Consider the following 17,175-nt stretch of genomic DNA (forward strand, 5'->3'; position numbering starts at 1 on the left):
TTTTCGAAGGGGTGAATGGTGTAGAGAGGGAAACAGGAAAAATCGCAGAAAAAGGTGACTGGTGTCACTTTATTTGATCCAACCCAATGAAAACTATATTTCTTTGCCGAAATAAAATTGTCAATATGACTGAAGAGGTTTCTGTAGCCCCGTCTATTTGGACAGCACATTATACAGATCATTTCTTACTACCCTTCATAAAAGTCTTCTCATTTTGTAAATCTTATTGTACTGGGTATTTTCTTCAAGTTCATTAATATCAAAATTAACTTTGACTATGCTTGTCTTCTTAAAATGGAAATTCAACAATTTAAGCTCACAACAGAAAACTGTTTCTTGTAGAGATCACTTCTATGAGTTACCAAAAAGGAGTCTAAGAAAGAGAAGAGGCACCATCACTGATATAGCATTCGCTAGCCAATACAATCCTTGTTTGAATTATCAACAATATAATATACTGGATTTTTTCAGTTTTTTCAGTTGTCTCGAGTGATACTCTAAGACTTACTCTTGCTCAGCACAACTGCATAGCAGGTTACTGTTATGAGGTTCATGGGATAATCTCCCTAGACCAAGGCTATGTTCTCCTCGGGACAGCAAATGAAAAGAGGCGTTCAGGAAATCCTATGCTTAGTATTAGGCCTATATTTCCGAATGATACTGAAATACATACATACATACATACACATACATGTATATATACATACAGACATGCTCACACACACACACAGAGACATGTATATAAACGTATTATTCTGATTTTTAGGGAGTGTGGTAGTGCTGGAGGAGAGATGGGGGTTGAAAGGGGATTTGGAATAAACATTTTCTGCTGACCCAGCCTGACTCGGTCCTTGTTTATTCTTTCTACTCGTGAGGTCTGGGCTCAGCAGTTACAGTTTATTTATGTAGCTGGGGCCCTGTGGCTTGCCATTCACCTCCGATAATGCTTGATAGAGCTTTCTTTCTCTTGTACCAGGCTGGGACTGGGGGGACTGTGTATTTTTTAATGAATTATTGCATTTACTGTGCCTTTTTATTTAGATAACTGCCCTGAATGCAAAAACATCTACAAATTTCCACCAAAAGCCTTGTTTGTTTGAGTCCAGTGGAAGGGGACTGCAGTGCACTAGCTTTTCCTAGCCATTCATTTTTGCGAATTTGTGTGTCGGTGCATTGCTTTCTCACTACACATAGTCTCATTATAAAACATTTCAAAAAGTATTAAGGAAGGCATTAACTCACATACTATAATCACATACACAAAACTTTAAAACACAGCTAGCCTTTGAATTAATTTATTTGAACCTGATCTTAAAAGAGGTGTACATAATAACACAAAGTGACAAAATGGGTAGCTTTTGCAATCTCTTCATAACAAAAAACAACATTTGAACTTTCCCTCCAAGGAGTGTGGGAGCCAAAAAGCATAGCCTCTGAATAGGATTAAAGAGATAGAGTCTGAGGCTGATGTTTTCCATTGTATTTCACACCACATTGCACAATCTAGAGTATCTGTGAACTTCAGTTGCATCTGACAGAATGATCTTTAAACTTTATAGTGCCTATCGTGTCCCATTTCTAAAAAGTGATGAGAGAAATACATCTTTGTATAATACTTATACTACTGCATTAGTTCAAACTCATAAAATATTAAACATTGTTTTTCTAATCAGCCTAATAGGTCCTTTCCGATGGTTAACCAAAAAAAAGCTCTACAGTTGACTTCCTCATATTTGCTCAACCCGCTGGACTTCCAGATCCATTTTTCTCTATTAAACAGTCTGAAACATGGATCTACCAGAAAGCCGAGTCGTATTATGCTCTTTTGATTGGCATTTTGTCAACATGTGAAAGCCTCATTTTTTTTTCCCTTTAAGAAAGGGTGGGATGAGAAAATTCCCACATGGATCTGTGATATTGAAGCAAGATGTCTACTGGGCTATGGCTGGGATTGAAATAGGGAAGAACAGTTGTGCAGCACAGATGAAACATAATTATTTTCTTTTTACTGTATTCATATCTTAATAATATGCATCAATCCAAACAATGTGGATGTGGATGTTTCTTTGTTGTTGTTGGAGGTGGGGGGGGGGTATTGTTTTGTTTTTGCAAGGCCAGGGAAGGAGTGTACATATTTAAGGTACAAAATGTATATATATACCGCTTGCAATGGCAACCCTGCACTGCTCCCTCTCAACACGTCCCTTTATTTTTCTCTTTTCTTCCACTAGACAATGCACTTAGGGTCCTATTATCTGCAGGCTATGCCCTTTCATTTAATTGAACTGTGATTTATTTCTGTGCCGTTGGTTTCAACTGCTATCTGTATTATTATTATTTGTATTATTATTCATCAGACAAGTGGTTTTCACTACACTGTTCTTTAAATACATACCTGGCAACAAAGAGTAACTTAATTTACAGAAAATTAACCAGACACTGACTAGAAAAACAGCCCCATCGATCATCAGTTTCCATATGCAAAAGGCATCTATTTAAGATCTGTTTAAGATATAAAAAAATGTAGGAGAGAAAAATAAAAAAACAAGTGAAAATCAGCTAGCCAAGCAAACAAGAGGTCTCAAAGAAACATTGGCCATAGAATTTCTGGCAGTGCAACATAAACACATGAGGGGCAGCTTTGTGTGCTCTTTACAAAATAATCCAAGATTTTCACACTTAATTTTAGAAAAGTAGGAGGAAGCAATTAAAAAATCTTGGTGGTCCCATTTCACTTGCGGGGCAAACACACTTAGCAGTTACAAGCAAATGCGGCAAAGGTATACGACAGAGGCACATGCTGGCAAAGTCACAGCTGGACTGTGTCAGTGCAAGAAGCATCACCTCAACACTTTCAGCTCCTGCCGAGCCTCTCAAGAGCATGGTACTCAAACACACAGACCACGATATAACACTTGCGTAGGAAAAAATATAAAAAAATCCAGGTTTAGCAGCCAGTAAAACTGGGTCAGAATTGAGATACCTCCAAAGTTAAGTTAAGCAAAGTCTGGTTAGACTTTTGGTATTTGTGTGTTCAAAGTTGGATAAAACAGGAATGTTGCTAAAGTAGCTTTGCATGTGTTATTCAAAATAGTCACATCATTGGAAGATATCTTCATGTCTCCTTATATACTGCATGTCCTGAGGATGCTGTTTCTAATTTATTTGAAACCTTTGCAAATTAAACCATGTACAATCACACAGTAATAGTTTGACATCCATTCAATATTTGCATTGTTCATTGTCAAATAGTAATCTTGTCCATTACTGGACAGAGATTATAGTTCAAAATAATCCCCAGAACCCTTACGCCATTCATTTCTTAATGTGCCTGACACAGATCACCGGTGCTGATCTTCAAATTGATTCAATTTCAGATACAACCCACAGGCTACAGTATACGCCTTTCCAAACACTTTTGAAATATACTCTGACAACCATAAACAAGCATGACTTCAATAATAGGCCATTCGAGTCACAAATAGCTGCAGGATTTATGAATTATTCTCAATAAAAAACTCAACTCAAGCAGCTCCATTAATTAGTAATTGTGACTGAGATTGCACACATCAACTAGACATACTGCAGAATCCTGTATATACCAATATAGGCTTATTTCCTCCTCTTCCTATAGAATCTGTCTCTCTATTCATATGTGTGTGTGTTGTCTGTGTGTGTGAGAGAGAGAGTGTGTGAGAACTAACCTCTCCTTGTTACCAAACCACTTACTCTCCATTCAACTCAGAGCAGCTTTGTCAATGGGCTATTGGGGGAAACAACGCAGGCAGAAACTTTAGAAACAGGGACGCAGCCTCTTAAAGGCACAGCATTCTTTAAAAGCAATTGCCATTTCAATCTCGCCATTAGAAGCCAATCGTTTGCTTTAATTCCTCACACAACCTCTATGGCCACATGCATGTTTCTGCAGCCTGAACTGTTACACGGCACTGCTTCGGGAAACAACAGCAAACGCTCACGATTATAAAAAGTGAAAGCAGGGGAGCCCCTTAAGCAGCATCAGCAACCATGTATACTTAATAATTGCATTGCATTCAGAGAACAGCGGAATGCATGCACGGAGGGTGTCCATGCACACACATGCTCGCCCACAGCCGATGCGGATAAATACATCAGGGAGACGCAATGAAGGTTGTTTGTGGTGGAACTGCTGAGAGTCCTTTAGTGTGTGTGAAACAGGTGGGTAAACTTCAGTAGTATTCACGTTTAAGGAAAGGGGGGGAAGAAAGAAAGAGAGGGGGTGGCTTTACTGTTGAATGGAATCCAAGAATAGTTTAGGACCACACAGGGCGCTGGGGGGGAGGGGCAGAGCCTGAAAGATGGCTAACGATTCACACAGCCCATCTGCTCCTGGGATCAGCAGCGGAGCTAAAGCCTGGGGGGCTTAGAAAGAATCCGGGAGTGTGAAAACCAAATAAAAAACCCACCGGCTTCAGGCTGCCCAAATGTGCACAGATAAGAGACATCGCACCCCCCCCCTTAAAAAAAAAAAAGGCGTGGAGGACGACGGGAAGGCAAAACAAACGGTGGTCCGCCACAAAATAGAAACTAACTAACAAACAGAGCCCTGGAGTAACAACAGCAGGAGCCGCGCTGTGTTCAGGCGTCAGTCTCCATCAAAGCGGCTGGTTGGCAGGTAACATGTTTCTATTCTGTAACTTTGCAACGCATTCATAACCAATACCAGGACCTGTCACCTCTTTCATGCACCAGCGAGTAATAAATCTGAGACCCTGTCCAGAAATAGCCAGAAACGATAAGCGAGGCGGTGGGCCTGTCCATTCCTCCCACCTCCCACCTCCCACCTCGCCCGCACATGCCATCTCTTCACCGCGACCGCTGGCCGGCTGCTCGGGTCTCTTCCCGGAGCTGAGATGGGGAGTTTTACTGACCTTCAACCCAGAGCTGCTCAATGTCCGTCTCGATGGCAGCGACCCGCAACCCGACGGCCAAGGCCCCGAATACAAGTAGTCCAATGAATAGGACCTTTCCGCAGTGTCGCTGGATCTGACAGCCCAAAGAAAAGAGCAGAGCCTGGAACCGCGCCCGAATCCACAACGGGGCTCTCTGTCCCACAGCCTTCCCCTAAAAAAGAGAGAGACAAAAAACACATATTGGCCTTCATGTTACTCAAGATTTACAGGCTCTGTGGGACCTGAGTAGATCAATATTAGCTACATAGAAGAGAAAACCAAACTAAATGAAATAACCCATCTCTTTGACGTGCTTTGTTTGCTTATGCAACTGTCAGATTACATAATGCACTGCATGCTTAGAAAATAATACACGACATGGACAGCATATAAAAGGTCTACTTCTTTTTTAACAAATTCGCACCAGGGCAGACCTGCAATCAACACTCAACAACGTAATGCAAACACATAGCTGGTGTGCAATTCCAGCTGTCAAAGTGAAAACCCCAAGAGGTGCTTTGGAAGTATGTGCACCGCAATGTCAGCCAGTTTATATATTGTATTTTATTTTATTACAAACAACATTAGCTACGTTTATATTTAAACACGGTGTTTTGGCTCTTGCAAGTACTGCACATGCCTAGGACTAAATAAACTCTAGCTGTCTTTTCTTTGGCCCACTTTTTTTTTTCTTTTCTCCCAAGTGTCCACAGCGTGGCCAGGGAAAGACATGGGGGGTAGCAGACATCCATGACTAATTTAGAACCAGAAATGCATGTTATTAGCAATCAAGTGTCATTACACCCCCTGCTCACCTCCCCCTCTTCCAATCTGGTTACTAGAAGTAGGATGTGATATCTCATGTGTTCTGTGACCAAATGTCCCTCTATTGAAGTCATATATACATTAATAACTATATGAAGAATGAGATTTTCAAACAGACTTGTTATAATAGTAATACAACTGGCAAACAAAGTCTTCTGCTGAACATGGAAGAACACACACCAATAGCTGCCCTAAACTCTGCAAACCTCTCCAAAGAGACGCATGGTGTGTTTTTCATTTTAGTAATTCCACAAATATCGTCTGGGCCATTCATGTTTAAAGACTTATTGCCTCCTATGGCGAAACTTTTTTTCTTTTTAGTTCACTTATCCCAGTTTTGACACATATCCAAACGTTCGTGGGGTTCAGTGATGGGTCTGTCAGATAAAACTTAATCAGTGAATTCCTCTCGGAGACCCACCGCATCTTCAAACAAACACAACACAGCTCTATGGATTCCTTTCATTAAAAAACAACAGCAGCAGCAACACATTTCTCTTTTTTTTCTATAATGCATGTAGAGCCAATTTCAAGTGACAATTATCCTCCAGGCTTATTGCCATTCTATAAAGAAATACACCATTCATGCGTAAATCTGTATAAACTCCCTATGTCATGAAAGTGGATATGCTTTTAAAGAACCGCATTGTACCCTTCCTATACGTTTACAGTAAACAGAAAAGTTCAAGAAAAGTGACATCTGTAACTTTTTAAAAGTTATGTAGTGGTGACATTGTGGCTGAAACGCTTAGGCAAAACATCCTCAGTGTTACAAAGAGGGGAAAACAAGTTTTGACATTTCTTGTGTAACCTCCTTCCAGTACATCTATATGTCCAATGTCTTTTAGTGTGTAGCTAAAAAACTATTTTCATTCTTAAAATAAAAATAAAAACGCATCTTTCTCCCTGTTCAAGTAATGTGTTTAAAAAGCACCAGCACAACAAAACGGCATAATGAAATCTGTATGAATCTGCAAAGAGAAGTGTGGTGTCACCTTAGAAATCTGTTTTAATGCGAAAGCAGCGTGGCAGTAACTGGGTCTCCGGAGCAGATCCGAGTTCGCAGGCGGGGGAGAACGCGTATAACTTGGGGGTAAATCTCCAAAGATACCGGCCCCTGGGACTCTGAGATCCGAGGCCATAGTCCAAAAAAGAAAACGAAGCGCACAAGAAAACAAGCAAGAACACTCTCTGCGACTTCAGCAAAAAGCGACAATAATCCAAGAAAGAGAACAACCGCATCCACCGGGAGAAAGTTGGGAGAATATCTTCTAGTCTTTCCTTGAGCCAAAGTCTTGCAACTCCATCCCCACATTATGTGCCCAAATCCTTATAGATCCTTCAGTCTTCATTCGTCCAGATAGCTCGTAAAACAAAGTTAAAAACCAGAGGGAAACTCTCGGGCAGATCTCTAAGTCTGCTTCTGATCCCGTTGCAGTAACATTTGGAGAGGGGAGCCCCTTTGCAAATCCTGAAAAGGGTGGTTTGGTGGAAAAGTGCTCTGGTTCTCATTGGCCAAGGAAGAGGCAAATTACTTTGCAAACATCTCCTATTATTAGCTGCTAAGCAACAGCTCACCAAAGTGGAGAGAGAGGGAGACCACCCAGGCAGCCCTTCACATCATTGAGGGGAGGGGGAGAGGGAGAGAGAGGAAAACTCTTTCAATAAATCCCCGCACACTGCAGCCCCTGCTCTGCACATTTCCAAATGGTTCAACTCGCTTTTTTTTTTTTAAGATGCAATCGCACATACCATCTAGTCATACTACAGACACAGCTCTTTTAAATCCCCAAATCAGATAAAACAAAAGTGAAAGAAGACGAAAAAAAGAAGATGTCGCAATTTTCTTATAATGGTAACGTTCTAGAACACATTAAATCGTCATTTATTGCTTCTTTACCAGGCGTTCTATTTTGTATAAGAGTCGCGAATGTGTAATTGAATAATTAAATACATAGGTTATTTGTATTGGTTTGTTGTGTTGTTGCTTTGCATGAATTCAACATCTTTGTTAATTGTTTTTATAAAATGAATTGTCTGCGTTGGGTAATGCTTAGAATTGTAGTTGTTATATTTATTGTACTATATGTATTAGTTTATAATTTGCATGTATCTTATTAAAGGCACTGAAAACAATAATATATCAAATTAATATTGTCACTTATTTAACACGGTGAGAAATTTGCGGGTGGAGTTATGCTTACCACTATTAACAAGGGATTAGCTAGACCTTGATACACTGATTCGCCTTTGATGGGATTATTTACACTTTACAATTACAGAGGTCTAGTTGTCACGGAGAATATATCCCCACATTTGAACTTAACCCTTGGCTAAAAAAAGAAAAAACTGAAAAAAACAATCTGATTTTTAAATATGCTTTGTAAGACATTTAGTTATTTTCGTATAGACAGACGTACATTTGTACATTTTAAAATATGCGTCTTTTGAAAATATTTCAAGCATTTGTCAGACATGCATAGGATCGTGGCTCTGGTCAGTCAAGGTCCCTGGCTGTGTGACGTCAGTCGGATCAATTAAACGAAAAATGACTATTTGAGCGCCACTTCAAAATACCATACCCATTGATTAATTGTGAAATAGTACAAATAAACGTGCTAATATATCGTCATAACTAGGTAATAAGGTTACAGATGATCCTAACCTTCTGCATTACCCTATATCAATTACATCAGTAATAGAAACATGTTTTCCTTGTTTAAAACGAAAAAAGTCATAGACATTTCAGTAAATGCAACTAATAAACGAATATGCATCTCCAAGAGGGATACTACATTCATTAGGCACTACCCTAGGTATTATACAGATGGCATTAGATTTATAGTGTATTTGGTGTAGTTAGTATTAAGTGCTTCCCTAAAGCATCCTTAATAGCTTGGATCAAGAACTTTGGTCTTGTAATATAATACGAACATGACAGAATCGGGTGGTATCTCTCGTTTATGGTTTTGCAGTTGCGCAAAACTATCCAGTCTGTTGTCAGATGTGTCCCTTTTATATTATACAAATATATACAGTACATTGTACAGTTCTTTGAAAAACAGAATATATACTGCAAATAAAGCAAAACAGTAAATTTTACTCTCATGATTAATCTACATTCACAGGATTTGGTCAAGTATAGCCTATACATGCTCAATGGAGTTCATGTCTGATGACTGGCTATGCCATTGAAGGCATGTGATTCCTTGGCCCTCTTTTAATATTATATATAATTTTGTGTGTAAATACCACCGTATAAATACTTTACTATTTGGACACATGACCTCTGGTTTATATAATCTGCTAGTCTTCCATTTTACCCCATTCAGTGGAAGTAATGTCTCATTAGCTCTCTTCCACCTTTGCCTGCATCCCAGTACCCATCTAATCAGCATGTCAAATTCCAACAGCCCTTTTTGAACTAAATGTTTGTCACATGTCTGTCTGCGGACTGACGCTTCTTCCTCTGGTCTATACCTGTTCATGAGTTGGCAGTGATGTGGCTAGTATGACCTATTTAACTCTCGGGACACTAAATGTTGAGATATGTTATTGTTAATGTCAATCACTAATCCTTAAAATAAAATAAAATAAAAGACAACTAATAATAGTGAACATGGAAAGTATTGAATAATGTATAATTAAAATGGTTTATGTATTTAATTTGGAAATAAATGGTTAAGTTTGTCTTTGAATCTGAAACATATTATATCAGAATGGCTGAAAGTTAGTTTAATGCTTTGTATTGTAAATGGCACTTATATGACTATACCTTTAGCTTACCTAATTGATATGCTTTTACAATATATACTGTTTCATTCATGTTGGCTGGTGTTGGTAGCTGCAATTATCTTTTCTCTGGTTTGATTGTTGTACAGGTAAGTCAGTATCTTCCTATAAACCTCTATATTGAAGAATAAAAAAACTAGAAAAAAACAACAACACCCCTCCTGTGCAGGAAGTTCAGCTGTGTGCATGTTATTAGCATGTAGTACTCACTGGCACTGAATGAAAGAAAATAACCCTACTGATGGATGTGTAAATCCTCAATTGTAAACTCCTCCAGTGGGTGGTGCAGTCTTTTTCTAATCTGCCATCTACTGATAGATCTGTTTTCTGCACTCTGCACAAGCTGGACTGCGCTCTGCGTTCGCTTCAAGGTGGCAAGAGAGACAGATGCATGTTCTTTGAGTACATGCCACATTAAAAATAGATTTTTTTTAAATCTTCACAGCTACATATTCCAAAATAATTTGCTTAAATGTTGAATTTGTCACGACAATTCCGTTTGTTGTTGTTTTTTCAAGTAAGAATTTGTCACAAAATGTAATAACTGGGCTTGCTCAATGAAAAACTTCTCAGACCGGACAATAAATATACACTAGGGGCAGCACAATATGTTTTAAGTCAAGAGTCATTCCTTGCACACTTATATACAGCTGTGCTTAAGTTTGTAATTAGACAAAAGGCCATTGTATGCATATTTTAGGTGGCAGTGGCACCCCTAACCTATCTGCCGAAAACTCAATTTGTTTAATTTAACGAAGAAAAAGGCAGATGGAAATTGGAGCTAATGTGGAATGTGAAGTATTGCCCTGTGTGGTAGAGAGGGCCCCTTTAAGCCTAACAAACTGAGGGAGGTCTCGGCCGAGGTCTGCAGGCCTTGAATAAATAAACTGGGGAGATGACCATGCGCTGTCCAGAAATCTGCCATCGCACAGGCTTTTAACATAAACTGCTGTAGCCCCAGTGAGTTTTGTATGTGGAATTGCAAAGCATGGAATGACCCCAACTCACCCATTGCACGACAGCGGCAACAGTCGATGGAAGGTTTATTTATCAAATCAAAAAAGAAAGGCTGTGAACGAAGAAACGTTAGCATATGAGTGCCGAAAGAGCTGATCTAATCATTGCCAGGTTGATTTTCGTATATTTATTTATGTATTTGTTTATTGTAATGGGTGGTTCCATTTGAGAGCTGTTTAGGTACATTGTAACGCATTGAATGACTTTCAGAAGGGGCAGAATCAGAAATAGACAATTAAACAATCTTAATTCATCAATTTGTAAACCTATACTTATGTTCAACCTTTTAAAATGATATCTTCTATATAGCAATAAAGAAAACACTGTAATATTTTAAATGTACATATGTTTTTATATTAAAATAAGCTAATGTTCTGTTTTACTTCCACAGAGGAATAGAGAGACAAACCTGACAAGTGAATAGGCAATTACTATTTCCTAGCACATAATCCATATAACAAAATAGGTGAAGTGAGATGTATCCACACAGATTGGTTTGGGATACCTCACTGAGCGCGCAGTGAGGTTCGTTGCCCACAATTGGCCAGGACATCCCTACACTATGCTCGTCTCTGAATTGAAAAGATGATTTGACCTGGGTGACCTCCTCCATAAAAATTCTGCCCACCTGGAAGAGATGACCCCAGCCAGATACAGACAAGAATCTGGATGAATTGGGCAAATTGTTTATAGTTCCTTCACAGACGATATTTCCACTTTACTGGAAATTCAACCTACACCCTGCAGATTGAGTCTCATATTCCCACATGGTTTGGGAATAGTTGAGTAAGAGTTATTGTGCTAGACTTCCCCACATTTATGTATGATATTTATAAAAACCTGAACTTGTTTTCACTTTTAATTCCATATTCTATAACCAATGCCTGTCCTTTCACAAAAAAATAAAATGATATATATAAACAGGAAACACTTCTTCACACAGAGAGTCGTCACAATCTGGAACAAACTCCCCAGCAATGTGGCTGAAGCTGAAAACTTGGGAACATTCAAAAATAGACTGGATAGGATCCTTGGATCACTTAGTTACTAATGGACACCAAACGAGCACAATGGGTCGAATGGCCTCCTCTCATTTGTAAACTTTCTTATGTTCTTATATATTTCAGTAGAATATGTCTGAATACAACTAAATACAATATTACAAAAAGGAACAATACCTTGCAAATTGAAATAGTGCACTCATAATTACACATAATAATAATCATATTGTATATTTATATGTTAACCAATACTTAAGTATTTTTATATTTTAATGGAACCAATAAGAACAATTATAGGTTGTACTTGTCATTCCCACATATTTACATTATAAAAGAGACAGAGAACTTCAACTCCCAGAAAGCCTAGTGCAAAGGCATACAATCCATTTTGCACCTTACACACATCAAATAGTTGTTACTTCCTTGTGAATTTTACAAAATCATAATCAATCACTAAATAAATACTACTACTATGTAATAATAATATTACACTGCAATGCCAGTATGAGAGAAAGCATCGACCAGCGACAGTAAAGCTGATTGTACCGTATATTCTCTGAATACATTTATGTGTCTGTCTGCCTTTCTATCTACATATACACATGCACCACGTGTAGTAAAGTAAAACTAATACAAAATGTGCAATCCAGTTATGCACCAGTTGCCATATCAAAAACAAGAAATGGATTAAGAAGATTACAAAATTAGATAACAGCGATTCAATTAACACTTCACAGCCTTTTCATGCTTTGTAACTTCGAATCAGCTTGGTATTGTTGCTCTTTAGCATGCGGGCTGTTTAGTGGGCTATTCAGTGTAGACTTGTCCTTTGCACAGTGAGAGATATTATACCTCAACTTGATGTTTTGAACTACAAAAGTTCATAGATATGGTTCTCTGGGCTAAACTGTGGAGCGGGAAAACAGAGGAAGTTTTATTCAAATGGATTCCTGCGTTCTATTTTCCAATAAAAAAAGACATGGGCAAAGTTGCCCTTCTTACTAACAGTGAGGTTTTGTTCACTGAATGATGTTTACAAAGCTTAAAATATTCTTAACCCCCAAACTGCCTTGTTACACAATAGCATGTGTACATGTAGGCATTGTCAGCACCCGGCAGTGCTTAAAGAGAAGAGACCGCCACCCACCGCCAGAGATAGGATTCATTATGATAATGTATTTCTTTCCCTCTTTGTCACTACAATGAATGGTTCCCTTAAAGATTTTTCAGGCGTCTTTGTTTGTTCCCCCTTTTAGAGGTATTGTAGGACTACGGCTAGCAGGTGGCAATACAAAATCAGCTCTTTTGTCTTCTCAGTGCTTTATGACTAACCTAAGAATACTTTTATTTATATAGTTTTCATATGACATTAGTTTCAAAAAGTTTATTTTATAGAGGAGTAATGGTTTCATGCATATTTAGGTCATAATATTTAATGTTTGAAATACACACAGGTATATGCACTTTTTCCATCTATAACAGAAAACAGCTCTATATATAAACATGTAATAAAACTTATATTTACAATAATAAACATCAATACAAATAATAATGATAATAGTGAAAACACAACATTGATTCCTCTCTGTTATGTTCAAATATTTAACATTTTAGTATTCTACACCATTATCCCAAAAATAACGATAAGGGGAAAATGCCAGGAGGATAATAGTATAAACTACCGAACATCTCAAGGGCTCTTTACTGACTCCAGTCAGTCTGTGAATCAGTTAAACAACTCCTAACCATGCAAACCTAGTACCAGTCTAGGATATATTTCAGGACAAAACGTACACAATCTACTAAAAGATAGAATAGGATTCCTTATTCCAATGTCTTATACAAACAAAGTACTTACACTTAAAATGGGAGAATGACGACTTTTGCTTAAATAAATACTTACCAAACCATTTCTAAGACATCGCAGTAGTGGGCATGATTCTCCTCATAGAATGTTATTCATTGAATGAAGACCAGAATTTGAGATCAGGGAATCAAGTTTTTTATGCTGTAAACTGTATGGAAAACCTTTTCAGTTTCCAGTGGCATTCACTCACCTTTAGCAAGCAATAAAGTAACATCCAATCTTTTATTTTGTAACAACCACTTCTGTACACCTGTTTTCTACACCCTTTTAGACACACCAGCCATATATAATGTATGGCAACACACATTTGTATTTGCCGCTCTTGCTGGTCATAAACAATGTAGAATGGCTGGAATGGCGATACAGGTCGCATGTTGATTTTATTAAGAATGTAATTTGGTTCTTAAGGTACGTTAGAGTTCACAATTTCACATTTCTACTATCTTTTTTGTTTGTTTTTGAATCTACTTGTTAAACCCTTAAGTTTTTAATGTGTATGTATTAGGTCAGTCACCCAGTTGCTCATACATAGAAAGAATGGATACCTGGATTCTGGATTCTGATCTGAACCCTGCATGAAGAAAAGGTCATGTATAATTACAATAAAAAAGCATGTATCAATGATGCAACTGGATAGGTTACACCTTCAAGTAAAGAACAAAACACCTGTCAAAGAATCATTCAAAGAAAAATGACAATGTCTCTAATAACATTATAATCTGTAAGAACTGAAAATAATGCACACAATAGCAACTTTCTACTCTTCAGAAACTACATATGGTGCAGTGGTTGAATTCAATGAACACTAACGATGGCTTCATGCCTTATTTCTGTAGATAAAGTAACAATACGTGAAAGAGAACATCCTCATCCGCCTACATAGAAAACACCCACAGAATTAAAAGCAAAATATGAACCTGGCAAGTTTGAGGGGCAAGCGTTAAAAGCTTTAGTAAATAACTAGTGACTGAGTTTAATGAAACATGAAAAGAAGAGGATGATGAATGGTTAGTTTGAACTCATAGCCACATTAAAGTGCCTGGAATAGGGAGCATGCCTAATGTCTATACCAGTGCATCCAGTACCACACAGGACTGTACTGGGGAATCTTAGCCCCAGTGGTTGAGATTATATATATATATATATATATATATATAATTAAATGCACAATTTTCTGTCTCTCAGCAGGCTTTGTTGAGGTGTATTAAGCAAATTCACATTCTGCCGAGATGCCAGCTTAAATAAAAGGCCATGTTTATAAAAAAAAAAAGGGGAAAAAAACAGTTGGGAGTGAAGGAAGGAGAGTGGGAGGTGGTGGGGGGGGTGGTGCTGTGCCTTAAAAGCCTGTGTAAAAGAGAGGAAATTAGTTTGTGCTGCAAGAACACAGGAGTCAAATTGAGGAAGTGTTCTGTTAATGTGTCGAGGTCAGCAGCAAACATGCAGGTTCTTCTCTACTTGGGTGGCCGTCGGGCGGTTCGTCCTCCCAGCACAGCCCTCCGGCCCCCACCGATGCATGGGGGCAATCTCTGCTTGTGCTTCTTGAGCAGATACTTTCTATCTGCCTGTCATTTGGCAGGGCTGACCACCGCCATATGGGCGAAGCAGAGAGACTCCCCAAGTGAACGACTGCCTCACATGGGTGTTTGGATCACATCCAAAAACATATCATGATCCCTATTCCGTGACATGGGCTTCCACATACTAGGGCTGTTAACTTTTAATTTACAATCTCACTGAAGTATCACAAATGGCAAGTAGCAGTAAAAAAGGATATATGACTTGGTATGTGTAGCAGGAACAGATTCAAACTAAGGATAACGGACATTTTAAATGACACATGATTTATATAAATGCTCTATCTATTATCAATTCCATAATGTAAAATGTTATTTTGCAGCTTTGGTCATATATAAACGCATGCATTCATTAAAAAAAAAATTCCCTCAAGCAGAAAACACGTATCTAAATACACATCCATGCCTAGAAACAGTCTGTGCTGACATATGAGGAGATAGATGATATCTGATCTAGAACTGTAGAAAACTTTGGCATCTGTCACATTTTGGTGGAAAGGGACACTGAAAATTCTGTTAAGATGAAGGTGTTTTGATAGAAGATTGTGAACATGGTTCTAATAAATATATATTTGTAATTGTTTGAAACATCTGCTAAAAACATGAATAATCATGAACTGAAACCCATATATATGATTAAGGGAGTAGGTTAGAACTCACTGCAGCTTTGGGTTTGGATTCATTCAACATAAATTGTCAGTCAATATTTTAAATCATACTGCGATGTATAAAATAACTGGCAGACCAGAGGAAAAACCAACACGGTATGAGTGAAAAAAAAGAAACAGACAATGACTATCAGATGTGAAACTGTGTGCAAGACAAAGCCAAGAATGAAAATATGGTCCATTCATGTAGGTAAAGAATACAGAAGACAAGTCTTGAGTTCTTCCCTCAAAATAATAAAATTACCCCAACACTGGAGGAAAGGAACATTGCAAATGCTGAGTTTACAAATATTTTGTGGAGAGGTAATAGAAAAGTTAGTGCTTTTCCTAAAAAACATTTGAGTGCCACGCTGCATATTTCTTCCCCACTTAGGGTTCCCGGACCAGACCCCACCAGCACAATCTTCCTTCATGTTTTATTTATTTCTTTGTAAGTTATTTGTCCCAGAATACACACTTGAGTTTCTGATGTATTCCTCTTCAATACAGTCCAACACTAGTCTCTTTCTACTATAAGACAGAACATTAAACATTACTTGCTAAATATCGCAAGGTATAGGGGATACCTGTATAAGAGAATGCAGAAATACAAATGTATACTTATCACATGTTTTATTAATCTACACTTCTGTTGTGATAAATGGACCACAGTGAAAATAAAATAAGCAAGTATGCTATTCTAGGAAGGATGTAGACTTTCACAAATCCTTACTGAAATCTCTGTAGATTCCTGGTAAGTCAATGCAATAAATACAGTAGATATTGTTACAATTTTAGATGTGAAATAATAAATGTCATCCAGGGAAGAGGTTAAAAAAATAAAGGACTTGATAATAAAAAAAAGAGTAGGACGTGTAATTTTTTCAAGATGGAGTTAATGACAAAAACAACAAAAGAAAAATAATGAAAAAGAAAAAAGCTTGATGATTATGCCACCAATGACACCAAACCCATCCAACTCCACACTGCAACAATGTTGGGAAGCACACGAAACGAAACATTCATGTGGGCAAATCATCTTCATCAACGCTGCTCCTTCGTGACTATGGATCGTCAAACCTGTAATTTAAGAGCTGCATTGGGGCAGGAAAGTCATAAATCTTCTCACACACACACAAAATGAAAGCGTCTCCTTTCTTGCAGTTCATGAAAGTGGAAGGGATTGCTGTTTCTAGTTGCGATCATGCTGGGTGGTCTCTTCGTTTTGTATACTTAAAGAACAAATAAAATTAACCCCATTGTGGCTTCCCGTTCCTCTCGGCAACAGGCTGGACCAGGCTGACAGCGGAAGCCGTGCTGAAGATCGGAGGAAGCTTGCTGGCTCAAGAGGCCGCAGAAATCAGATCTTACCATGTTGCTTGGTGCATTTTAAATTCATAACATTCAATTCCATGACTTGGTACAAACAAATCAACTAGCTTGGTGTTGTACAATGTAATTTGGTACTGAATGCTAGAACCCTTCAAATAGAATGTGCAATAAAATGGATTGTGTGCAATG

The 17,175-nt window shown here is 38.1% G+C and overlaps 1 protein-coding gene across 1 annotated transcript in view; it reads right to left on the reverse strand.

The window, feature by feature from the left end:
* Nucleotides 1-7,454, reverse strand: part of ptch2 (patched 2) — a 33,437-nt gene extending 25,983 nt beyond the window's left edge. The window contains exons 1-2 of the mRNA XM_066691644.1: nucleotides 6,752-7,454; nucleotides 4,911-5,103 (exon numbers count right to left, since the gene is read on the reverse strand). Coding sequence (XP_066547741.1) covers nucleotides 4,911-5,103; nucleotides 6,752-6,898 — 340 coding nt within the window. The 5' untranslated portion in view covers nucleotides 6,899-7,454. The remainder of the gene's footprint in view (nucleotides 1-4,910; nucleotides 5,104-6,751) is intronic.
* Nucleotides 7,455-17,175: the final 9,721 nt, after the last annotated feature.

This window comes from Amia ocellicauda, chromosome 19 (assembly GCF_036373705.1).
Source record: "Amia ocellicauda isolate fAmiCal2 chromosome 19, fAmiCal2.hap1, whole genome shotgun sequence".
Taxonomy (NCBI): Eukaryota; Metazoa; Chordata; class Actinopteri; order Amiiformes; family Amiidae; genus Amia; species Amia ocellicauda.